The sequence below is a fragment of the Centroberyx affinis genome, unplaced genomic scaffold (genome assembly GCF_046629955.1).
Source record: "Centroberyx affinis isolate AG114_WGS23_722 - 3 ecotype Tasmania unplaced genomic scaffold, CSIRO-AGI_Caff_v1 ptg005956l_1, whole genome shotgun sequence".
In the NCBI taxonomy this organism is placed as follows: domain Eukaryota; kingdom Metazoa; phylum Chordata; class Actinopteri; order Beryciformes; family Berycidae; genus Centroberyx; species Centroberyx affinis.
This window is the reverse complement of record NW_027283027.1, coordinates 53,766-81,552: the sequence shown is the minus strand read 5'-3', so window position 1 is coordinate 81,552 and position 27,787 is coordinate 53,766. Positions and strand designations below refer to the sequence as shown.

Genomic DNA, 27,787 nt, shown 5'->3' with positions numbered 1-27,787 from the left:
ATATTCCATTGGTTTAGACTTTTGAATGATCCCTCACGACAGTATGTCCCACCCAACATCCTGTTTCAACAGGAAATGCATCAAATCAAGGAAGTGAAGATGCCGTTTCATGGGGTCTTTAAGGGATTGACCATTTCTTATTTTGCTTATTTTGGTACATAGAAGAATTTGAATCTTTCATAAAACCTTACATGACTTGAACCTAAAACATATAACAATGTGATTGAGATCAGAGACATGGGACTAAAATCAATCATCAATCATCCATCAATACAGTATGTAACACAGGCTTTAAATGACTTTGTTTATCTGCCGGTGTAACTCCTACCTCTGGGAGAATATGTCCCGGTAGGGGCTGCCGTGCTGCATGGCGATCCCATATCCACGGTCCGGTGCGTTGTTACTGACAGTGTAGAAGGAGCAGTCCTCGTCGTTGATGGCAACATACTCCAACACTGCCGCATCCCACACAAAGCCAAACCGACCATACTTCACCTAAAAAGAAGACACACATGGACACGCACACAGTGAAACAAGGTGCAGAAAGATGCATCCTCAATACACAGCGGATATCCAACAAGGTTGATTTCTCTATAAGATCCTTGAAGGGATTTGGTACAACCTAATGTTCATTTACAACATTGCACAAGAGAAGTTTAGTTGGAGCAAAGTTCAGTGTGCCTGTATTTCTTGGTTCTGAATTGCTTTTAGCTTTTAACCTGCACCTAAGATAGAGTTCTTTTTGCAGACCCTATTAGTACACACTATCCCCTGTGTCTACATTTAGCTGTCCCCAGCCAATAACATATTTATTAGGGTCCTCGACATTATTAAGTTTGCCTTGGTGAAGCTCCACCAGCTTTGTCTGAGAGAGGAGGGAATGCCATGGTTGAGAAGCATTTTTTATTAGGAAGTTACTCAGCTGAGATTATCTTCCATCCGCGGCAATCTTGCATAAATTTCTTATTCCTTGTTGTCTCAGCGGAGCAGCTGCATCATGGTAGAGTAAATGCAAACATGGGTGTTGTGGAGTTGGATGGTCTACGAGGACTAACTCGCTCCCGCATACTGATATGTTTTATGCACATGATCTATCGGTATTTTTTTCTTTCAAGAATTCACTGTTGTAGCAAGATTTATGTTCTTATTCTAAGACAGCAAACTTTATGATGCAGCGGCTTTATGGTTCAATATCCCTTCTGACTGTAGATGTAGTTGCGTTTATGACTTGTTGGCTCATCATTCATCTACACTGTGTGTGTGTGTGTGTGTGTGCCGCGCGGGACTGGTGTGTTCAGTGTGTGGGTGTGTGTTTTTATGTTCATGTGCATATGCTTGTTTTGCATGTTTGCGGGCATAGGTGTGAGTCTACTTTGTGCTCGCCGCTTGTGCTTGAGAGGGATCTGAAGGTTATCATGGCTCAAGGTGAAAATCACGGCTTGTTTTATAGAAGTTCCCGCGCCTGCTGTCAAAGCGGCCTCTCGTTAACAGACACTATAAATCTATGTTTCCAAAGCAAAATGAAAAGTGCAGAATAACAACTTGGCTGTGACATTCACACTCTGACACCTCTTCTGACAATTCACTCAGATAGCCTAGGGCAAGAAAGGCGGTGGGGTAAAACACTCAACCGCACACGCCACACACACACACAGACACCCATAGACAGACACACACACACACACACACACACACACACACATCCCTCTTACACATTATTTTGGACTTGGGTGTGTCATTAACTTTAATGGAGCTTTATGAAATTTTCAAACCACTCTGTCTTTGGTTTGTGTGTGTGTGTGTGTGTGTGTGTGTGTGTGTGTATCACCTCATATGGCCTATGTGGGATGACTAATGTCTGAGAACAGACAAGACCCTCTGATTGGGTAATTTCACAGTCTGTAGTCCTCTGAAGTGTGTGTGTGTGTGCGATAATTCACTACAGGGCATCGGAACGGTTCGTTTTTCTCTTTACAACCTTAAAAAGTGTGGAAAAGGCACTTTATTACTTTGAAGAAATAATTTTATGGCTTTCCTTTATTGCTTTTGAATTGAAAAGATTATAAGCTTTTTACAAGGGAAATTGGTAAAATTTTGTTTCTGTTTTAACCACTTAGCACTGAAAAGTAAGACACCTTGGTCTTGCTAAGCTTGGGTCAATTAGTGCTGGATAGAATTGTTATATATTCAGTAATTTCTGGCTGATGTTGTCTGCCATACTGGAAACACATGCAGGGCTGAACTAACTCATGATCATACTCCTAAACCTTTAACATGTCAAATTCTATCTTTTATAGAAAGAAAAAAAAATGTACTCCAAAATTCACTTGAAGACTGGGGAATACCACAAGTCGGTGTTTCTGATGATGAGGATGATGAGCAACTCTCTTCCAAAGTACTGCTACTGTGCCTCTGCATGATTAAGAAATGAAGTACCAGAACCATTTCTTTGCCCCAGTAAGATTTGCCAAGTGAAATTTTGAGAGAATAAATTAAGCTGCAGCTATAATTTAGGACCGTAAAGTTTACTCTTTTCGTCTTCATCTTCTCCCACATGTCTTTTTCTCTACCTCTCTTTTATTAAAAACTAATGAAAGAGCCTTGAGAGAACGGCTATTAAAAAAAGATGCACTATTAACAGAGATATTAGGTCAATTTAAAAGCACATCTCCTAACAGTAAAAAATATTATAACTAAAGATCTAAAAACAATCTCTCAACAGACATCTAAAATTAGGCTCAACTCTCATGTTCCATTTTTATGGAATTTATTTTTGATTGTCCAAACTACAAAGATGTGTAAAGTTTACAACCTCTTGTCAAAGTTAACAAACTGAAAAAAACCTCAGACATTTAAGAGTACTTGTAGGGCTTTAAAAGCCCCTACGTGTCAGTGCCTTTCAAAAGCAAGGGCAGAGCGAAATTAATGTGTTTACTTTGATTCACAAGCCATTTAAGAGGAAATAGAGCGGAGAGAGAACAAAAAAAAAAAAAAATCACAGTCTTCATTGACCAATAATAAAAAAAAATCCCTGGTTCACACAAAACAAACCACAAAAAGAGTATAAAATGGATAGCCTATATAAAAAGAACATGAGATGGAGAGAGTGGTGGAGAGCGGAGAGAGTATTACACAGAACAAATGAACACAACTGATCTAAAAGAGAGAGGGTCAAAGAGAATATGGAGGAGAGGGAGGAAAGAGGTTGACTGCCTCAGGCTTTGCTGGTGCTGCACGGATGTTTTATTTGTGCAACAGCAAAGTCTGTCCTGCGTTTCTACTGTCTTCTTTGTGTCTTCTACTGTCCGGAATGAGCAACACACAAAACACACGCAGATCACAACTGACCACATATTTAAAGGATGTCAAATCCCTCACTAGTCTATTGATACTCACTAGTGATCCTCACAGTCCTTTCTAGTACACTCCTTTTTTCTATTCAACACTCAAAGTATGCTTTTATGTATTTTAATGTTTTATTTTGCGTTTGTGTTTATTTTTTAGTGCTTTTTCTCTTTTTTCCCACTACTTTACTCCGATACTACTGGACTACAGTAAGTTGCTGTCCTATACTCTGGAGCAGCTGATCGTCCTGAGACCTCGGGTCCAAAGAACAGCGGTGAGGATGTGAGAGAGCGAGAGAAAGGAGATTTAAACCCTGCCTTTTATCTGTCGTCACGGGGATCGTAAGGTCACTGGCAAACAAGATGGATGAGCTCTCCACCTTGGTGAAGACTCGGACGGAATATCAGCGAATGCAGCTTAATGTGCTTCACAGGCTACATTTACATGCGCGGAGTAAGCTGGCAATGGGCCATACTCCAGTAAAGGTCTTATTCAGGTTAAGCTGTTTACACGTACCTTTGATACCCGGCGATTGAGTATCCCTGTTGCCACGAATAAACCAGTTAACGGAACATTTCTGTCCACCTTTGGTGTCCCGCCCACAGATAAAGTGGTCCGCCAGCAAAAAAAGTATGAAAAGATGCTGCCGCCAGCTATTCCCTCCCTCTTTGACTGAGGTTACTTAAAATACAGGGGAAAGAAATGATGATCCCAATAGTATCTGTCATAATAAATACTGCTTGCTGGCATGTTTTTTGTTGACAATGAAATGTTTACTTAACCTTTATTTCACCTCGGAGTAACATTGAGGCAGGGCCTCATTTCTAATGGGGCTGAGTAACATAGCAAGAGGTCAAAGACACAAAAGATGACCACCAAAATACACCAATAAAATATAATATGGTTAGGAAGTAAACAAAAACATTTAGCAAAAGCAATCATATTCAAGAGTGAAAACTTTTTTAAACAGTCCAATTTAACCAGTACATCAAGTTTCAAAATGCACTGGAGGGCATTAGTTTTTTGGGGTACAGTATCTGAAAGCAGTCTTTCCCAAGTCAGAATGAAATGTAGCCTACCCATAACGCTCTGCGAGTCTGAGTTTGTGCAGACGGCGAGAACCATCAGTGAAAGGAATAATAATTTGACATGTCACAGTAATCTGTTTCATATGGGAGTAAGACAGGCATCTCACAATCAGAGTATGGGCTTCAGCTGGGCTTTTCTAACCAAATTATGACACTAACATGTGTTGATCCAAAACCATGTTACTTGAGTGACTGGGTTAAGAATGGAATAGGCTCTAGCTAATTTTGCTGCCTCTATATGGTGTAATCCAGGGCATAAAACAGTGAAGGGTAGTGTCTGTAGTCCGGATATGGAACGGCTGGCTGTAGGTTTATGGCCATATTACCTGCCACAGGAGTTTTCACACCCCATTGTTTTTGTTCTATACATCCCACACTCGGCTGATGTCTTGCTCATGGTAATTTCTGATGACTTCACTCATGGCTCCCTCTCCTCCACCCAGTCCAAATTCAATCTATACGTGAAATGCAAGACTAGGGAGAATAAGACACTGGACTTGCTGTATGCAAATAATGACGGGGCATACGCCAATAATACATCTGGTGTGCATGTACAGACTGTGAGAGTGTGGCCTCAGGAGTCTTTGGAGGCTCTACAGGACTGTTTTGCGCTGCTGGACTAGACGCACAGTGAGGATAGTGAAGAGCTCTCCCATTGCATTACTAACTAAATCAACTTCTGTGTGGATGCTATGATTCCCACGAAAACTGTTTGCTGTTTTCCAAACAACAAAGCCCGGATAACAAAGAACATTAAATCCCTCCTCGACAGAAAAAAAGAGGGCTTTCATGGGCTGGGGACTGGGGGGAAGTTAAGTCTGTCCAAAGGGAGCTGAAGAAGAAGATAATGGACAGAAAGAGAGAACTGAGATCAAACTGCAGTGGGACAGTGTGAATGCGGCGTGGAGTGGGATGAGTAAGATCACCGGCTGTAAGCAGCCAAGTCAGATGGTGGAGGGGAACGAGGACCGAGCCAATGAGTTAAACCCCTTTTTTCAACAGGTTTGACCGGGGATCCCAGGCCGGTCTAATATGACCCAACCCCCCCTACACTCACATTACCCACCTCTTCCCTCCTGATGACACTGTGGCTGACTAGACACCCCACTCCAATCCCGCTCCCCTGCTTTCTGTATTCCTATGCTCTCGACTGATCTATATGACATTTGCTTTCACAGTTTCTGCTCTATAGATATTTCTGTACATTTCTCTGCATACGAGTTGGCACATATCTCGGGACACATTTCATGTATGTATGGTGCCTCAGTCTGTAAATATGTTCTGATAATGATAGTGACACTGAGGACAGACAATAATGCATGTACTTTCTTTGCATGCTGACACTTTTTCTGTACATATCGTACCTCAAGGTGGACAGCTAGCAACGCATATATCTGAATGGGCACAGTCTGTATATATGGTATCTACATCTGGAAATTGAGTATTGGTAAGGCGGATAGTTTTACAACACACATCTACACATCTAGATGGTTTCTGTACATATGTATGGCCTTCTGTAGCCTGAATATGACACGTCTTTGCACTGTAAATTTGCATATTTGTTTTCTTCATATTCTCATATTCTCATTTGTTATACATTACATGGTGATGTATACATAATATAACTACACACCTATACAGTATATATGACTAGTCTCGAGCACATTGCATATGTATGGCAAACATATAGTATATAATATATATAACATATAACATAGCTACTGTATATATATGCAATGTGTAACACAAGAATGATATTGGAGTTTACTGCATATACTGTATACATATATATAGTATATACAGTACATTTACTGATTATTGTATTTTTGTTTGCTGTATCATATCACTATTTGAACTGCAGCCATGACCTAATTTCCCCACAGGGATCATTAAAGTTTCATCTTATCTCATGTGCCTCTCTATGCTGTAGTAACACGACAAAGAAGATTCAATTAATGAATATAAGGATCTGTTCTGATGACTCTGAGTTCCTTAAGGTCAGCCCAGCAAAATTAATATTTGGAAACAATTTGGGAAAAAAATAATACTTATTTCCCAATTTCTCAGTCCTAGCACTGAGATCTTTAGTAGAAAAAGTGGTATTACAGTGATTCTAGCCTTTAACGTCTTTATTTTCTGACACTCAACAGCAGGCTATGGCGTTCTGTGCTTGGATCAAATCTAAAAATACAAACTCTTTCTGAGGTGAGGGACAGAGAGGCCGGTCTCTCACCATGTTGTGCTCAATCCTCAAAGAAAACCTTCCAGCAACAAATCAAAAATATTTCTTTAGAGGCACCTGAGGGCTGTAATCATAAGGGAATATTTTTGGTGCTAAATATAACCTTTATTAGCAGCCTTTTAGTGTTTTTTCATAAAATGGGGACCAAGAGACGGCCTATTTACTGTAGCACCCACCCACTGTTCTCACATAGCATCCAAAGAACTTTTTAGTGCTCTCATTGTGCAGGTGCATTTGAGAGTTGCTATTAAAATTAAATGTCCTGCACATATTAATAACTGTGCTGTTATATTTGTGAGTCTTTTCTCAAGTGCATTCTTAAATGTCTTCAGTTTAAGGTCTTAACATGACTGAAAGGGGCTGTGCTGTGAGATTAGGGCATCATACAGTATGAATATGCATGCAGGCGGAGGCAGTACATATACACTCAACACTACCTGCTGCATCCCTCCAAACACACACACACACACACTCACACTCACGCACACACACACACACACACACACACACACACACACACACACACACACACACAGAGAGACACACACACACACACAAAAAAAACAAAGCCTCTCTTCTTCTGTTCCATTTCCAGGGTTGTGACTCTAATTTTGCCAAGGTAATTATCAAAAGCTATTTTCCTCAGACACACCGACAGACACCTTGGTAGCAAACACACTCACAGGCAGGCACACACACACACACACACACACACACACACACATTTATGTGTTTGCGCACACAAACACACACAAACACAGACTGAAGCAGACTAGCACACTCCCTCACACAGACCACAGAATCTTTCTCTCTCTCTCTCTCTCACGCACGCACGCATGCACGCACACACGCACACACACACACACACACACACACACACACACACAAGACCAGACAGCCACCAATGAATCCTAATCATTGCATTGGGCCTTGTTTTTTCACCCACAAATGTGACATGGACAACCCATGTATCCATAATCACTAAATTAAAACCATCCAGCCATCCCTCTCGCTTCTCCGTCCTCTTTCTTTTTTCAATCACTCACGCCACTTCTTAATTTCCATCCCTCCTTCCCGGGGAGGAGACAAATGAGTCTAATGCTGCTGCTGTTTCATTGTTTATCTACTCTGGGTCTTGTTTATGGGCTTTAAAGGGTTTTTGTTATGGCAGAGTCATTTTATAAAGCCATAATACCACTGAACTATGATCCGTCTGAGACATATTTGTTACAGCTTAGATCTGTGTTTTTCCAGAGACTGGTGCAGGAAAGAGGAAAAACAAATAGTCCCCAAATTATTGTAGTGAAACATCTACTGGTTTGTGACTGGAATATTAAAATGTTGCATGACCCCACTGACAATGTTGATACTCTATTATTCCAAACTAACTACTATACAATGTAAAACACACAATATAAGAATAAACCAGATCAGGCAGGAGGTGTAGTAGCATAAAAAACATAAAATGAAAATAAAATGATCCCTGTGGGGAATTTGGGCCATTGCAACAACAATCTAGCAAATGGTGGTTACATAAACATACACAAGCAGCAATGTCAACACTGGAACCTGTAGGGTAATAAGATAAGTTACATTAGATGAGCCTAACATTAAATCAAATTAATTAAATAGATGAAATACAAGATATAACAGAAAATCTAGAAGTTTTTAAGTGGTTTAAAAGGAAAGGGAAGCAGATTTATTGGCCTAGGTTCATTGGCAGGTCAATTAGAAACCAAGGGAAAAGTCTGATGACCTTCTGTCTTCAGTTTAGACTTTGGAACATCCAAAAGGATCCTGGCCAAGGAAACAGGCTGCAGTGCTCAGAAATCAAGTCAGAGGCCAGACCAGGATGGGCCTAATCTTTAATGAAATCCACTCTAAAACTAATATTGACTTGAAGGTGGTATGTTCTTGTCCTTTAGTTTCACTTAAAAACCTGGTGCATTTTAAACATGCTGAAGATGTGATGAGAGCCTCTGACCAAGGGAGGGATAAAGAGAGCTGTAGTAGTCTAAATGAAAAGAAAAAAAAAAAGAAAAGATACAGGCATCAAAGACTTTTTCCAGATAACCAACGGATGAAAACTGACACCTAATTTTGGTAATGGTCTCGCTTGGAAAAAGCAACACTGAACAACCTTCTTTAACTTTTCTCCAAAACTTATACCAGCACTAACTTTTCATGAGCAGAGTTGTTCGCTTAGTCTTGCTTTGGCATTGGACAAACATTTCCGAAATTAGGTCAATTCCTTCATCTGGTGATCTAGACTAGAGCAGCATGAGTAAATGAGCAAAGCCTGAAAGGTAATCTTCAAGCACTGCTTCATGTAAAGAAATGTCCCTTTCATGGCAGAAATGACTGTTCTCATGCGGCATACACTCTGAAACCCTCTGTAGACGATACTTTACCAGTTATATTACATGATATGAGTAACTAGGCAGGTTTCTAAAGGTGTCCAGCTATATCTGCTGTGGTTCAAACAGCCTGGCTTCAGAGTCTACCCATGCTGAAACTTCAAAACAGCTGAACCACTCCAGGGTCTACTTTCTCTCTGTATCTCTCACTTTCCCTCTATCTGACTCTCTCTCTCTTTCTCTCTCTCTCTGCCCCTCTTTCAGAAAGACCCTGTCAAGGACACCCCACATGCAAAAGGAATAGTAGAGTCTTCATCATGCTTTAAGACTAATCTCAAATATATCAAAAATGGTCTTTCCTCCCTACATAAATTGCGTCTTAGATTATAAATTTAACACTTTTAAAGTGGCCTACATCAACAAATCGTCCCTTAGCGTGGAGTCAATTCCTTAAATGTTCAGTATTTAGCCTTTAAGCGATGGATGTGAAATTGGGGGGTTTCTGTGTTCTTTCCAGTGGGAATCCACTGAACAACTTCAGTAACAACAGTAACAACTTCAGATACAGGCTTATGGCCATGACAAGGCAGGACAGTTTTGCCATCAACTGTAGTTTTATTCATGTATTTTTTTCCATAGCCCATTATGTTATCCACATGGATTTTGTGATCACTGCTCATCCCTGTCCTCACAGCAGGCAGCCCATTTCCATTACTTTAAAAAACTGCCAATGAATTAATCAGCTTTAAACAGAAGGGAATTTGCCTTGATCAGGGATGGAGATTGGCAAATGTGAAAAATTTAATTTGCAAACCATAAATATAAAAACAAATTGCTCTCAGCTTCTGCTTGTTGCACTTGAAACTGCACTGACAAAATGTTGTACCACAGCCTTCAGACTGAGGTCATGAATCTAAAGGCCTCTATTTATGGCCTATACTGTAGGGAAAATACAGTCCAACTGCTGAATCATCCTCTAACATCAAACAATACTTTGTTTTACTCTGTGGGAATGACTGTGGGGCTATTAAGAAAAAGTTTTGCAGATGGAGACTTTGAGCACTGACTCCACGGTGGCACTTTCACTGCAGCTTAGAAACTGTTTTAATGCAAGAATTATATTATCAACCTACGTCTTTTACTGTCAAAATCTCCCTCTCTCTCTCTCTCTCTCTCTCTCTCTCTCTCTCTCTTTCACACACACACACACACACACACACACACACACACACACACAATTGCTACCAACTCAAAACTATCTCCCCAGGGCCCTCACTCTCTGCATATGTCTGCATATGTTTTCATGCATCATTCTCCTCTGGCTTTGATTTTGTCTGATTTTGCAAATGAGAAAGGAGTGGCGGGTTGGGTGAGAGAGAAAGAGAGAGAGAGAGAGAGAGAGAGAGAGAGAGAGAGAGAGAGAGAGAGACCCAATGCAACTGAGCACGGTCCAACTCAAATTAATCTTTACTATCTTTAAGTCTCAGGGCACAAGTACAAGAAAACTACAACTTGTCCCAATATATAAACATAACACACACACATATATTGTACTTTCTCTCTCTTTCTTTCTCTCTCCCTCACTCTCACTCACTCTCTCTCTCTCTCTCACACACACACACACACACACACACACACACACACACACACACACAGAAGCAGGCCCACAAACAGCTTTGTCTATACTTAAGCCAGCTAGCTCCGTCTCTTGGCTTTCTCTCTCTGTATCTTTTTTACTTGCATCCCACATGCTCTGTACTGCCTTTGTTTGGGCCTCATTTGACAAATCAGAGAGCATTACAATGAGAGCCTGCTCCCCAGCCAAGTACTCCCCCCAGTCTGCGCTAGGTGGCTTCCTGCAGATATGTGTGTAGATCTGAATAAAGATTGGATTAGGTGCAAGGAAATCAATCAAGGCACAGGAAAGAGAGCCGGCATGTTCTCTTCCCTTCCTATATGCGTCACGTTGCATCAATATATGTGGGGGAGGTTATTTCAGGACAGTTCCTCCTTAAAAGATGAGAATACACACAGTGATTTGGGTTCTGACTCTCTGAGGCAGATTTTGTATCTACAGTGTGTTAAAAATCGGAGACTCATACTTACACCCAAACTTTGTTCTATCCTATTCTGTTCTTCAAAGAGCAGAAGCAGTGGGCAGCAGTAGTACGATATAATTACTTTCGTCAATTAAAAAATGAAAAGCTTGGTAGGTTGACGTTTGATTTGTTTTGAAGATTTCTTCAAATTTCTTTTTTTCATTTATCTTTTAAGATTATCATGCACAGATCTGTATTGAGTTTATCTGGACCTCAAAAAGACAACAACAAAACAAAACAAAACAAAACTTTGTCCCCATGGCTTAAATTTCAGAAACAACGCTAGCTGAAGTGACCTGATAAGGGTTTGCAAAAGATGAAATACAACATCTTTATTTTGTAGAATGGAAGTCTGGAGTTTAGCACACAGGTGCAATACTATTCTCCTGATACTCCACAGCAAAACGGCTTTACTTGTCATTCTCTGAGATGAATGAACCACCATTTGCCACTCCCAAGAACCACAACAAATGGAGAAACTCTCGACTAGATCTCACATGATGAAAGCCTGGCACACAGGTGGCATCAATCCCTCATGAGGCGCTCTGTCTCGCCTGCTTGCTCTGGTGGCAACAGTCGCCACCATCCCCTGCGACGCAATATGACAACTTCTTCAATCCCTCTCCTCTCTTTGTTTTTTCTGTTGTTTAATTACCCTCAGCTGTCATTAGTCCTCTTTGTTTCTCCAGGAAGAAGGAAAAAAACCCCCAGAAATTAATCGCCTATTGCCACGCTGTATGCAAATCTTTGCTCAGACCCCGTTAAGCCGATGAGAGATGTGATAGTGGAGGAGAGGAGTAATTGGAGACAGATGTTGGAGAGACGGATCATCCGAGACGGATCAGTGAGCCAAAACTAAGATGCCACCCTTAATAGGATCTGGCAGCAAAATTATTATTTCTCTCTGTTTCCTTTTTATCTTCCCTTTGTTCAATGGTATTTTTCATAATGAAGTCTTGTGTTCCATTTGCTCGCTTTTGAAAAGTATGAATCATGCCTTTTTTCTCCCTGATATGTGTTCTTTTGCACTTGTTTTCTGAATACATTTTCCCACACACACAGCTGATGTGCTGTGGGAATAACAGCAATAAGGGTTCATGCACTACTAGGGTGTCTGTCCCTTCTTTCTCTGTTAACAGTGTTGCTGAGCAACAGTTGGACCAACACAGTCCATGATGAAGACAACACAAAGCTTTTGGAGTAAGTGATTACATGTATTCAGATTATTGTATTCTGCTTCACACAACCTGAAATACTGGTTAATCAGAGCTACAGATGATGATAATGGTCATGGGCGCCTGGTTATGTTTTAAAATGCGGGAGCAAACTTGGAAAGATACACGATTGGCAGGGGGCAAAATTGTAATTTAAAACAAATTTCCTGCATTTCTACACCACCTAACCTCTTGGATTAAGTCAAGAAACAGCCAAACTGAGTACAGTTAGCTGATAATTAGCCTGATCAGCACCGTCAGTAATCAATACAAACATACATTATTAAACCATTAAATGGGGAAAATATTACGCCAAACTCCCTTTAAGAAATATGACATATTAACAATTCCTTACGTGTCTGTAAAAACACATAACTCTAGAAACACAAGATAAAAGGCGTCTTCATATGTAGACAGTCTTCTTGTCAATTCGGCATCAATATAACTTATAAAGATAAACTGTATTTCCGTACAAATTTTACATTTTGGAAATCGGTTCTGCATTTCGGCGACAGTTCAATCCTACTTTTAGCTAGTTTAAAGTTTGGCTGGAGTCAGTGGGCCAAGCAGGTTCATTCAACATACGCTAGCCTATCTTTTCCTATGTTCTATTTTCAGTCAATGATCACAGTTAAGCTAAATGTCATGTTTCTTACCTTTGTAACAGACTCCTGTGTGGATTCATTGACAGACTGTGATTGACAGCCAAAGCATGCTGTGGCAAACGATCAGCAACGGGTTCGACTGAACCAACTCAAAGGGTGGTCCAAAAATGTGATTTTTTTATTACTTGTTTTTGTCAGTTGCTGAAAATAGTAAAATGATCATTGATATAGGCTGCTTAAATATAATCACCTGATTGCGGGGACTGTATGATGATACGTTTATTTTTAAAAAGACAAAAAGTGGGGAAGCAAAACCATAACTTTGCTCCCCCTAATTGAATAATGGGGATGCATTTGCTCCACTTGCTCCATTGCTCAGGCGCCTATGATAATGGTAGCACATTGTATGATAATAAAATGTCTCATTACACTGTATTGGAATAAATTGTCTGTTTAACTTCAGATCCTAAACATTTTGGAGACAAATGAATGCAACCCCAGGATCTCTGGACAGGGACTTACAGGTTGGTGAAAACTAAACAGTAAAAGAACCAGGGATTAATTTATCCTCACTACAGTTAGATTCCTTTATTTGCACATGAAATTATGTAGCACCTCGGCTATTTTGCACTTATGAGCAACTTTTTATGTCGAGCTACTGACTCCCTGTCTGGTCTTACAAACTAATGTTCGACTGGTATTTACTGTGGTTAGTTATGTGTTTTTATTATTACATTTTTTTTTGTATGTATTTTCATTGCATGTTTCTAGTGAAAACTGTCTGTGAACCAAAGTCCCCTCACAGGACAATAAAATTTGAGCTGAATCCATGCTGCACGGAGGGATTCATATGATGCACACTGCATCTGATGAACACTGCTGCTGAACCTCAGGTGTACAATGAAATGGGCATTTCAATAAAGATGAACAATAATTTACTCCTCCTCTGGCTGAAAGGCTAAAAATCCAGCCACAGCTAGTCACCATGAGACAGTTGCAGCCAAACACAACTGGATTGAAGTCATTCAGCTGTGTTATGTGCAAACAGCATTTCTGGTTCAGAAGAGGACAACTGAAGCAGAAAAGCCAAGTGCATGTTGAACTGTGAAGTTTTCCAAGAGAGCTGAATGAATGTCAACCCAGGAAGGTGGCAGGCTTTATGAACATGTTTGATTAAAATACACGTCTAAGTGGAGTAGATGGTCAAGAACAATGTGCCACACGTATATTATTATACAATATCCATATGTAAAATTATTTCAAAACAAGTTTCGTGGCTGTTTTCATGAGAGGAGTCAAGACACAGAATGCATCATTAAATAGCATACTGCCATCTGAGGTACAAGGGGAGGCATTGTATCTCAAGCATTTAAAATTGCTAAAGCTTTACACCACCTCCCCTACTTTGATTCAGCAATCTACCTCACCGCCCCTGGAAGGGGGAAATAAATCTTACAAACAAACACTGATGTTTTATTCAGGGCGGTTAGATGCCCAATGTGAAAAGTTTCTCTTTTCCTTGAATTGGTGAAGAGGGTGTGTATAATTATTGCCTGAGAAGAAGAGAGAGAGAGAGAGAGAGAGAGAGAGAGAGAGAGAGAGAGAGAGAGAGAGAGAGAGAGAGAGAGAGAGAGAGAGAGGAGATGAAGCAGGGACCTTATCAAACCTTTCCTGTCTGACCTCAAACAGGTAGTCCATGACCTACCGTCTGGGCCCTGACCCAAGCTTGTGCTTTCTTGGGAAAAATAAACAAACTGACAGACAAACCAAAACAAGAACAAAAGTTTTGAAATACCAAGGTCAAGGATATGCAAAATTAACACTTATATTTTGCATTTTAGCTATGTTGTTTCTTTGATCTCCTCTGAAGTCTTTGGCAAAAAAAAAGAAAAACAAAACAAAAAACAATATCTGCACAGCAGGGTTGCCAAGTAGTGAAAGCTATGGGAGATAGAGACAGATTGAAAGAGAGAGAGAGAGAGAGAGAGAGAGAGAGAGAGAGAGAGAGAGGGAGAGACAGTAAGAGAAATGAAATAGTCCCATGACAGACGGTGACAGAATGAGACAGACGTAGAGCAAGAGAAAGAGAAAAAAAACATACAAAGCATATTGAGATTTGCAGATGAGAGAGAGACGGAGAACAGGAGGTTGATAATGTGCGTCTCTCAGGAAGCTGGAGTCTAAGTTAAGAGGATTTGTCTACCGATAATTCACACCGACATGCATTTCATCGATAAACCCATTACTTGCACATGGTAAACTCTGCATTATTAATACTTTTTGACCTCCAAAGCATAAAACACAGGTCCATGTAAGTATTCACACTCTTTCTCTCTCTCTTCATGCCCCCCCCCCCCCCACACACACACACACACAGCACCTGACATCTTTTCGCATGCAACTTATACAAGTCACTGGGTTAGCGTGAAATTCAGTTACAAAAAAACTGTGGAAGTGGTCCAGAGACTTTCCCATCTCTCCCTCTCTGCGGTTCCAGCATTTCATGACTGTAACTGTGCCTTTCTTTGAGACTCCTCCTCTCTTGTTTTCTCTCGGTGGAAGAGAGGCAGTGATGGCGGAGCCAGCACACTGTCAGACGCCACCTTCATTCTCCATGCCCATCCCTCCCATGTGGAAACCGCCACTGAGCCTTTTTTTTTCGCCATGTTTTCTCTGTGTAGTTGCTGTGGCGCTGCCAAAAATCCATCGCTCCAAATCAAATTCGGGATATGTCCTCCATGAATGCCACAGTGAAATTTTTAAATGATTTCAACTAACTTCCCCGTGGGTCTCTAGCAAAACAGACAGAGCCACAGATTCACCTCCTACCGTAGCCTCATCCCTGACTTTCTCCAACCTCTAACACTGCCACTGTAAGCAGAGCATGAAACTAACCTTTTAGTCAACCAGCCACCGTTGCTAGTGGATTCAGGATGTCCATCCATGAGCAGCCAGATGACCTTTTCCACAACAACCTCCTCCAGCTCCTCCTGGGGGATTTCCAGGCCCTCCTATCTTCCAGCTGGGAGATGTCGTCTCTCTAGAGTGTCCTGGCTCTGCCCCGGGGGTCTCCTCCCACTCAGTCATGCCCGGTATTACTGAACTCTTCACAGTGTCACGGCGAGTGAGGCCAGCCACCCTGTGGTGAAACCTCATTTTGGCGGCTTGTAGCCGCAATCTCAATCTTTCAGTCACTCCCCAAAGCTTGTGACCATAGCTGAGGGTCAGAACAAAGATCGATCGGTAAATCAAGAGCTCTGCTTTGTCGCTCAGTTCTCTCTTAGCCACCGCAGTCTGACTGCTGCAGACACGGCACCTAACCGGTGGTCAATCTCACGATTCCTTTTACCCTCACTTGGGAATAAGACCCCAAAATACCTGAAATCATCCACTTGGGGCAACTGCTCAGCTCTCGAGACAGCCCACCTTTTTCCTGGACAGAAGCATGGCCTCAGACTTGGAAGTGCTCACCTTCATCCCGTCTGCGTCACACTCAGCTCCAAACTGCTCCAGTGAACTCTCCATACTCAGATTCAGGACAGGGAGCAGAATGTCTTCAGCCAATTTAATTTCTTAGCTGCCAAAGTAGTTTTTAGAATACAAAAGGACGATTCAACACAGGCTGCAGTGTTGCTCACACCACTGAGGAGCTGCCAGCTCTCCTAAATTAAGTTCATTAGCATTGGTTTCAGTGACAAGTTCTGGTGCCAAATGGTCCAAATGCTGTATTGGAGGACTTTCCACACCACCAAGGAACAATTGCTAGGAGAAACATTGCAGAGTGATGCTGTGGGCCCATCCAAATGGTGCATTTTTGTCTTGAAGCCTCCAGCTCCAGCATGTTAGTATATCAGTAATATATAAAAAAGGCTTGCATATGGTAATATGGTAGACATACGGATTGATTTGGAGGAGTTTTAATTGGAACAGTGGGAAGGAAATAGTTATGAAGGCAAGAAGAGAAAATGATTACTGATACACTCAGACAGACTCTTTGGCAGACAGATTTAGGTGGATGAGTGCTCTAACACCATCGCTCACTGTAGCACCATCTATTCCCCAGGGTAATTAAACAGAGTGAGGTATTTTCAACAGCTGCAATTTATCTCAGAATAATTAGAATTTTGGGGGTAATTTTACCTGTAGGACCAGAATTACTATTGAAATGAATGAATGTCAATGAGCCTGAGATAGAAGATCTGATATCAGAGAGAAAAACCTGAGCACCTGCGATAACTATCAGTTAGCGAGCTGACTGACAAGTTGTGCCAATACTTTGCTACTGTTCAGTTAATTTGAGTGGTTTTATAGCCACATTTACACATAATTAATGAACAGCTGGCATTTTCTGATATGAATCTTCCAGATCATACGGTCCCACTGGTCCTATGAATTTGTCTACATTTGGAAGCATCTGCTATTGTGATGCTGCTTGACTGTTCCTTATTTTCTGCTCCTAGTCCCTGCCACCCAACAGTGCTATTAAAGTGGACCACATGAAACCTACCAGTCACCCTCCCGATATGTAAACACTGTGACACAGTGGGAATTTTTTGTGTGTCTTTCCTCATACTGTAATCATGAAAGTCTGTCAGAAAGAAAGTAAAGATCAGACACTAGATTACCCAGAATTCTTTCAGTTATGACTGTGGTTGAGAGAAGCCTGCCCTAGAGTTCAACTCATACTTGGTCTGAATGCCAATAGGCTTACTGCAAATTACAGTCTCTGCCCTCGCAGACTTTAGGTACACTTGGAGATGCATGTCTTGCAGTCTGATGGAGTCTGCTGTGAGACTGGGAATGAGTTTGTCATTGCTGGCCTGCACTGGGTCATTAGAGATGCATTTCCATGTCCACCTGACCTGGCCTGAGGTCCATGAGGGCAAAGACTGTCATCTGGAAATGATCTCTACTCTAACTAGCGAGCAAGTCCTTGTGTGTGTGTGTGTGTGTGTGTGTGCATGTACTTTGGATTCTCCCCAAGAGATGTGACCTAGACACCAGAAGTTATTCCACCTGCTAAGCCTCAGGGTACAACTGACAGTCCTGACTCTCCTTCTCCTTCATCAAATCCAAGAACTCCAGGTTGATACTTGTGTCCTTATGGAGAACGTTCTTCCCAAGTTGTCTTGGAGAGTTGTCTTGATCCATCCTCCATCCTCTGCATTCTTTTGTTTTCATATCTCGGCCGTTAGACATTATGTCAAATGTGTCATATAGGACACAAGAATGCATATTGAGAAAGACCTCAGAATGAATCATCTCCCCTTCATTATTTTTCCCTGTGTTGTCTTACTTTAACCTCTGACTTTAATTCTTCCTTCACTGCCACTCTTTACATCTCTCTCCACCCCCTTCTCTCTCTCTCTCTCTCTCTCTCTCTCTCTCTCTCTCTCTCTCTCTCTCCCTAGCTCTCAGGCCTGTGATGCATGGTTGTCTGTGTTTTCCAAAAGTCCATTAGTCCCTGGCACTCGGCCACCTCCTCTCCCACGGACAGAGATAAAGACGCAGAGCATGGCTACCCAGCGAGCCGCATGAAAATGAGAAGACAGTGGAGAGAGAGAGAGTGAGAGAGATGGAGGGAGACGAGGGAGGGAAAGGGGAGGATGGATGTGAGTAACACCTTAATACTGGCCGGGAGCCCGAGAGAAGAGAGGTAGAACAGAGGAAGATGGAGAGGTAGGAGAGGAGAAAGAAAAGGGGAGGAGGAGGGGAGGAAAGGAGAGGAGAGAAAAAGGGGGAAAGAGGAGGGGATGAGAGAAAAGAGTGGGGAAAAAGGGATTGGGGAAAGAAAAGACGACAAGGAGGACAAGGAGGAGGGGGAGAGGAGAGCATGAGAAATGGAGTGGGTATGGGTGAGGTGAGGATAAGAAGGTGGGGTCAGTTGTAACCAGATATCCCTCCACCAGAACCATTTATATCACTTCAAAATCTCTCCACCTCCCACTCTGCCCCCTAATTTATCTACAGTCCAATAATTGAACTTACAGCACTACCACCCCCCCAAAAAGGAGGAGGGAGTTACGGTGATTCATCCTCATTTTATTTTTCTTCTTTATCCTCTTTTATCTTAAAAATTCAGATATGATATCTAATGGTTTACTTTGGGTCACAGCGCTGGCCAGACGTGATGCAGACCAGAGCAGGCAGATGAAAAATGTCTTTTAAAAATTGTTTTTTCTCTTTTTTTTCCAGCATGGGCATTTGCCCTCTTGATTAATACTGTTGTCTAACTTTAGCAACTCTGTGTTTCTATCGGCCTTTCTTATTAAGGTGATGTAATTGCTTTTGCACTCTCCTCCATATTTCTTTCTCGGCCAATCTGTGAGTGCATTTTAATCTCCTACAGGTCTACAAGTATACTAATGATGTGTATCTACGGATCTTGGTGTTAAGTCATGGGGGGAAAAAAGTGGAAACTACAACAGTCCAAAAAACAAAGCTTTCATTCCATTGACTTAAACTATCAGAGGCATTTTGGTTACAAGGCCAACAGCTGCTAATTTTGAATTGAGGTTTCCCTCCCAATTTATGGTGTTGTCTACTTTGTAAAATCTAAATCCTGCATCCTATCTCTCTCCCTTTCTTCTCTTTATTTGTGTTATTCTGGTAATGTGACTGCTTTTAGGTTTTTCCTCTGCTTACTCGGTTTGAGCCAAGTATGTGCCTGTGTGTGTGTTTTAATTTTCTAGTAACGCATACCGATCTACCTTCTCTGGCTCATTAAGGTGAGTTGTCTCATTTAGAGTGTAGGGGATATCGTTAAGGCAAAGAGATCATTACTGGAGGTGTTTTATTAGGGCGGAGTTGTCAGAGTAATCAGAGTCAAACTAATGTTCTTAGATCATACAGAATGCACAATGAGCAGAATTATACGGGCAGACTGAACCTCTGAACAGTCATCACCACTGGGTTGTTAAATAAAACTTAATTGAAACCAAATCACACACCGCCGCACAACAGAAATGCCTACTGTAGATGACAAGTGTTATTCATGTTCTGTGCTGTATCTTTGTTTAAGATTTCAACTTTGACAGACATTTCATTTTTTACTTTTTAATGATGTTTTTACCTTACAGAGCAAAGTAATTCCAAACTCCAGGGCAAACTCTAAGGCAAGCCGTCACGTTTGGCAACAGAAGCTTCCCAGAGTTTGATTTGAGTTATACTTTAAGTGCAGGAGGGACACGTTGAAATTAGGTGTTTTACTGTTCTGTTGTTTTGTTCAGCATTAGAACAAGGGGGGAATTTGAAACAGGTTGGCGGGATGAGCCGTTTGCTGTTTTAAATCTTTAAGCTTTTGTCCACCGAGCACAAAGAGAACTAAATTACAAGACGGTTTGCTCAGGGGCTGTAAATTTACATACAGACTAATATCACAGCCCAATATATCTGTAGAGCTGTAAGAAAGATTTGTCATATTGAAGGAGTCTGGGACTGTTTGTGCCTCCACAGATTTATCAGATACAGGTTGGAGCAGACTTTGTTGCCTGGCAAAATAACTTATCCTATCAAGATGTGCTGGGAACTGCGGATTACTTTTACTGATGCCATTTCACATCGGCAATTTGCATTAAACTGAATGACGATTTGGAGCAATGCAAATCAGCTGCATAGCAGACGCGCGACATCGAGTGAAAGTAAAGGATGAGTACCTCCTGTGGCGACATAGACAGACAACTCTAGGGTTGACTTATTACTAAAGGAAGGTTTCCATACACTAGGGCTTGGCTGTGTTATTGTGAATAGAGGATAAGACAATCTGTATTCCTGTTTCCTACGGGTTTCCAATCACTTGTAAGAGACCGATAGCACATTCCCATGGTAGAAATGTAGTTGTTTCCACACTCTGCGTACCTTTACAGCCTTGTTATATACACTGCTCATCATAGCCCCCCCACTGCTTTGTCTGTCTCTTTCACACTCTCTCTTTCTCCCTAGCAATGGACCATTTCCATAATCAATTGTAAGTTCAAATATTATAGCATGTATGACAGATACTGTATGTCCCAAAAGGCATATTCCACCCATCCCCCCAGTCTCAGTTCATTTCAGAGAGGCTAAGGGCTAATGATAAGCTGTCTAAGATTAGTCCTATCCCTGCTGAGAAAATGAGAGTTAACACACACAGACAGAGAGAGAGAGAGAGAGAGAGAGATTCTTCTGTCAGATATTCAGTACATACGCAGGCATATCTACACACAGACATGCCTGCACACACACACACACACACACACACACACACACACACACACACACACACACATACCATCCGTAATGAAGCAGCCCTCTAATTGCCATCTTCAACCCCTCACTTCCACTGATTTTCTTGTTAGCTGTTTTAATTATTACAGACACAAGCGGTATATGGCACGAGACAAAAGAGAATGATAGAAAAGCAGAGCTATGGAGAGGCTGAGAGAAAGGGAGGGCAAGAGAGGAACAGAGCAGAGAGAGAGAGGGGGGGGAGAGAGAGAGAGAGAGAGAGAGAGAGAGAGAGACTAACAGGGAGAGAGGGAGAGGGAGAGGCAGAGGGAGTGAAAAAGAACAAAAAAAAGATTGTGTGGGTGTCAAATATATTATTGAGTCGTGGCTGGGAGAAAAGAGAGAGACAAAAAGAAGCAGGGAAGTAGACTTCTTCATTATTAGAGATGGGGAAGACAGAAAATAAGACGGAGGGAAACGGAAAAAGAAGCTAGAAAGAGGAGGAGGGACGAAGAACTCTCAATCATTTTCTCTCTCAATTTCTCTTTCTTTCTTTCTTTCTTTCTGTCTTTCTTTCTTTAAGGCTAATACTGTGCAGATGATGCCTCTTCTTTCTTTCTGTCTTCATACTGTTCTCCTCCTTTCCTTCTCTCTCTGTTTCCTTCATTCCTTCCTTCCTTCCCTCCTCTGTTCTCTTGGCTCTAGCCCGGTCTGTCAGATCTCGAGCAACCACTCCAGTTTTAATCACTTTAATCAACATAGTTGGCAGGGGTACTTCCTCTCTCTTTTCCGTTGTCGTTCTCTCTTTTTCTACCTATACATCTTCCCTTTGGAGAAGTATCTTTCTGTCCTTACCATCTTCCTTGTTTAATATCTAGTGTAAATTCTCCCCCATTTCCTTCCTCTCTCTTCCTCCTTTCATCTCCTCTCCCTGAATCTGAGTCACAACACAGAAACACTGTCATCACACAGGCAGAGGATTGTAACAGCAGGAAAATATGTTTGCTGTTTGGGCTGGTTGTGTTGAATCCTAATGAGCTATCAGACTCCGCAGGAAAAGAGCTTTCTCTTTTTCCTGTCAGGGTGATTTGCACTGCTAGAAAATAGAAAATGAGAGAGCCCAGCAGCCAAAAAGGCATTTTCTGGTCTTAGTAGAGGCTGGATTATTACAGAGGATATTGCTGCAGTCGGAGTCAGGCATGGTGGTAGATATACATCAAGCTAGCTAGTGCTGTTGCAGACTGAGCTCAGGTTCCTTGAGATTTCTATCAAATGTAATGAAAATCCTTGTCAAACACGTAATATGACAGTAACTTTTTTTTTAAAATATAATGAAATTGGTCTTGCCTCATCTGCCCCCTGTAACTGCACCATGGCATGGGGATGACTCAGAACCACTCCAGCCAGAAATACCACAAGCAGCACTACTGACTTTTATAGCAAAAACAGCATCAGCAGAAATACGGACAGCAGTAGCAGTGATATTAACAGAAGAAAGAAAGCAAGAAAGAAAGAAAGAAAGAGCAGGCAAAGAAAGCAGGAAGCAGGCAAGCAAGCAAAGAAGGAAAGAATGAAGGAAGGAGGGAAGGAAGAAAGGAAGGAACGAAGGATGGAAGTGCATTGAATTTTTGTGCGTACAGTGTAAGAGATGCAAGTCACGTAGCTTTAGGCTACCAGGAGACCTGGAAACTTTGTTCAAGAAAATTCACTCTCTTTCTCCCTCTCTCTCTCTCTCTCAAACACACACACACACACACACACACACAGAAAAACACAAACACAGAGATCTGTCACTGGACACAGCTGTGCCACCCTGCTCGGTAACCTTGGCAACTCCCTGACCAATGACTGGCTGGCAGGAGGCCCTTAAAGAACCGTGACATTGACACAAACACACACACACACAGAAACAGGCAGACAAACGCACACAGACCACTGCTGCCTACAGATCTCTTGTTGACTTTGATTTAAGAGGGCAGACAGGTGTTAGAGAGGGCTCTCTAAGTCGAGAGCATACCAACACATACATACACCTACACACACACACACACACACACACACACACACACACACACACACACACACAGTGAGGCACTGGGGGTGAGGCTCATTGATATGCTCCGTTTCAACAGCACCTTTCCCCATCCACCTTGCATCACATTGCTCAACATATTTCACTATGACAGGACGCTAATGAAGAGAGAGATGAAACATGCTACAATGGGGGGCGGGGGGGTGGAAGGCAGTAGAGATGTGGAAGAAAGAGAGAGATGGAGGGATGGCGGGAGAAGAATGAAGGAGGGGAGAGAGTAAACAGAGAAGAGAGAGAATAGGGTTTTTGGTTGGTGACCATCACTCTCCCCATGCTGTCTGATCAAAGTTTCCTGTTTACCTCCTCAGTATTGTACCATCCATTAATCTCTCTCTCCCTCTCTCTCTCTGCCCTGCTGCTATCACTCTCTCCACCCCTCCCAATTTCTCTCCCTACTTTTCCTTGTTCTCGTTCCTGCTGTATCTGCCTCCCTCTATCACCTTCACTATTTCTTGTATTGCTTCTCTCTCCTCCTTCCATCCATCTAGCCATCCTCTGTTCTCGCCTCTTTCTTTTTCCATCTGTTTCTCTCCCTCTCCCCATCCCTCTCCTCGGCCCTGGCGCTCTGTATTAAAGAGGAGGCGCATGTTTGCGATATAAGCCCCAAGTAATGAAGTCTCAACTTGGAGGGAAAATATGACCCAAGCCACTTAACGCATCATTGTCATGGAGGGAGAGGCCTCATTTGTAGTCAGATAAATGCTGCCCATCTCTCTCTCTCTCCCTCTCTTTCTATCTCTCTCTCTCTCTGTCTCTCTCTCTCTCTCTAAATCCTCTCTCTTACTTATGTTTGATTGGATTTTTTTTATTGGATGGCTTTTAGTCCCAATGGGTAATGCACCCAAGAGTCCATTAAACCAATAAGAAAATAAAGAATTTACACATTACTAAAACATGGTGTTAAAATCTGTCCCTATCCTCTGTGCGCTCTCTCCTCCTCTCGTCTTTTCCCTCTCACATCTTACCCCACTCTCCTCTCCTCCATTTCCCTCTCCATCTAGGTCCTATAGACTGCCCATTCTTTCTCTAGTCTTTCCCCTTCCTCTCTTCATCCATCCCTCTTTGCCTCCCCCATCCTTTTCTCCTTATCTATCTTCTCCCTCTTTTCCATCTTCCATCCCTCTCTTTCCGTTTCCCTCCATCACCCACTTCCTCTCCTCTCCCATCTTGCTCCCCCAACACCTATTCACCCTCCATTTCTTCTGCCCCGTGCCCCCCGATCTCTCCTCTGCTTCCTCTCAATCGTTCTCCAGAGTGCGTTCTCTCTCCTCTCACCCAGGGCTTAAGGATCTTAACAGGCATTGGTTGATTTAACATCAGCCCTACCTGGTGGAGGAATCACCATAATCTTTATCATCATCTTCGAAAGTCATTATGGCAAATTGGCGAAAGCGTATCGGGTTACATTACACCGGCTCTTTACTTTTAAGTGGACAGACATATGTAGGATAGGTGAGAAAATGATGGTAGCCTTTATCATCATCTCTACAGTCATTATGGTGATAGGGAGAGTCAAGAGAGAGAGGCTTGTTACAGGAACGAGTTAAACATGGGTGAGGACAAATGAGAAAATGATCTAATCTTAGTGATCATCTGCGGTATTATCATCAACCAGCAGAGGGATATAGGGAGACATCAGGGAACATGTAAAACAGTGTGTGTGTGTGTGTGTGTGTGTGTGTGTGTGTGTGTGCGTGCGTGTGTTTTATGATGTAATGTCAGTGAGGCATTACCATCCGTGCTCGGTTTGTTACAGAAAGATCTATGTGACACAGGTGACACAAGATATATAGAATTTGGATACAGGCAAGGGATATTAAAAAATACATTACACACACACACACACACACACACACACACACACATGCAAGGGATATATCAATTGAATATAAGTGATACAATGTGAAGGAATCTTGTGTGCTTCAGTTGATTGGTGTGACCTATCAGCTGCATGGGTCAGTTCCATTTCAGCATGGTAATATAATGTAACAAATTTGAAATTCAAATCCATGATATGGGTATTTTTTATTTGGGTTTTTTTTTTATTTTCTGGAGGAAGCATATCACAAATGACAGCAAAAATGCAAAAATGCTTTAGTTGAGGTAAACGTCCTCCATATAATCCATACATGTGTATGATGCATTTAATTCCACGTTTCCTACCCGCCTACCTGCCGTCCTTTTTCTCAGATCTGATTGGCTTTTGGATAAATGGGTAAAATTCACAAATATCCACATGCATGCTCCCAACTGTTTTAAAGCTATTCAGTTCAGGGTTAGGTTGGGAGGATATAGTGAATTTTCTGACGCTGCGTTTAACCGTCTAGTGTGATGTGTCTTTGTGGAAGCAAAAGACCTATACTATGTCACTTCTAGCCTTGAATTAACTTAACGTTGCAGTAAACGTTTCAGTAAAATCTTTTTTTTTCTCTCTCTCTCTGGTAAAGCTACCATGAAAATGAGGCGTAGGAGTAATGATAATAGATAGCGAGCAAGGGCATATGGGAAAAGAACCATTTTCTAAAGTGGAACCCTTCCATAGTGCGCCAGAAAGTCATACAGACAGAAAATCACTCAAATATGCAATCCACTCAACTCTAAAATCACTCAGCAGAGACTCTTGAGACCTGATAGAGAGTGGATGTCATATATTCACATTGGGACTCTTCAACTGAGTCAGGTGTGCATGTGTGTTTGCGTCTGTATGTGCGTGTGTATGCATGCATATGCGAATGTTTGAGCGTGTGCGCGTGGTTTGTGTGTTTTAGCCTACGTGTGTGTGTGTGCCTACAAAATGTAAAGTTTTCAGGAACTAAGAAAAACAGCTTTATTTATACATTAATGATAATGCATTTTTGATGTTTTGATGTTCATTCTATGGGGTTTGAAAGGATTTCACGAGCCCAAGAGGTCACAGAAGTTTCTCAACTCATAGAGGAGCATGTGATCCTTCAATGGAAATGAAATGAAAATAACCAAAATTGGAGATACAAGGTTTTCACCTGACAGAGACGACATGTGCATGTGTGCGCTTATGGATAAGTGTCAGGATCGAAAAGCTACTCAATAAAAAACATTCCCATTTCCCAATCCTTTGCATGTTCTATAAGAATGATCTTTGGATAATGAACCTGAGTCTCCAGTGTCTCTATGAAACTTCAAGATGCTGTGATCTGGACTAGAAAGAATGTCTTTGGCCCTTTATAAGATTGACTGATTTTCAAAACATACATCTTCCAATTGTCATCATCTTTGACTCCTACTCTATGAAATAGGGTGAGGACACAATTTATTCCACACCTTAAGCTATGGACACATAATCAAAACACAGGAGTGTCACTAGACACACTTTAACACGTGTGCTGTATGTATAATGTATGTCCACTAGAGCCGTGGACACATATAATGCACAACATTATTGTATTCCCTTTCTATGAGGTATATTTAATACTTCATTTTATTAGCACATCATATTATGGTTCAGTGATTTACAAAGTGGAGTCAAGGGACCCCCACATGTCCTAAGTAATTAATAGTTAATTTCACTCTTATTTCTTTTACAAGTCAGCACAGCCGTCAAATGCTTAGCTGCTAAGGGCTCCTCAAAAAAGGAATGCAATGACAACGATGCTGTCTTTCCCATCATGTGACCATGCACAGCTGAGAATAAATGGAGAAGACCGCAGTTGAACAACACATCGCTTTAAAAGGAGAGGTCATAACGACAAACAGTGACATATGGCACTCCTCCTCTTTCATATCATAGGGGACTCCAAGTTAATAAGACATCACGACTGAGACGCAACACCTCCAGTTTATTGAACGCCTTGATCATTGACTGAATCGGAGAGACGGGTATATTAGCCCGTGACATGCCCAGCCCTAGGGCTCAAGCGCGGCCGTGTGTGTGTGTATGTGTGTGTGTGGATGCGGATCTGGATGTATGTGAATGTGTACATGTATGTACAGGCCTGTGTGTCTGTGTGTCTCTGTATGTACCCATACCTGTGTGTTTGTGTGTGTGTGTGGGTGTGTGTGTGTGTGTGTGCGAGTGATAAAAGAGACAGCTTAGACACTGACCCGTTCTGACATATAATATTATTCTGCTGGAGGGGATCGAAATCTGAAGAGGGAGAAAATCCATACCGCACAGGAGACAACGGTGGCAGGGAGGACTAAGAGGTTTATTGTCTAAGAGAGAAGGAAGGCCGGAGAGAGAGAGAGAGACATTAAGGTTGGAGGGAGAGAGAGAGAGAGAGAGAGAGAGAGAGAGAGAGAGAGAGAGAGAGAGAGAGAGAGAGAGAGAGAGAGAGAGAGAGAGGGAGAGAGAGAAAGAGTGACACAAAGAGTCAGAGAGGGAAAGAGAGAGAGAGATAGATAGAGATAAATATATCAAGCTCTTAACCGCGTAGGAATCAAATATAGTGTAGGAACTAGACTGAAGGAGACAAACACATCCAAAGATATCAGACGGAGAACAAAAGATGTCTGAGTATGACTGACTCACTCGGTCTGCTAATAACATCATGGCCTTCCAAAT

At 41.9% G+C, this 27,787-nt stretch overlaps 1 protein-coding gene across 1 annotated transcript in view; it reads right to left on the bottom strand.

Moving 5' to 3' along the window:
• Nucleotides 1-324: 324 nt before the first annotated feature.
• The window catches only part of LOC139668021 (glutamate receptor ionotropic, delta-2-like), a 78,614-nt gene continuing 51,151 nt past the window's right edge, over nucleotides 325-27,787 (bottom strand). The window contains exon 6 of the mRNA XM_071547496.1: nucleotides 325-495. Coding sequence (XP_071403597.1) covers nucleotides 325-495 — 171 coding nt within the window. The remainder of the gene's footprint in view (nucleotides 496-27,787) is intronic.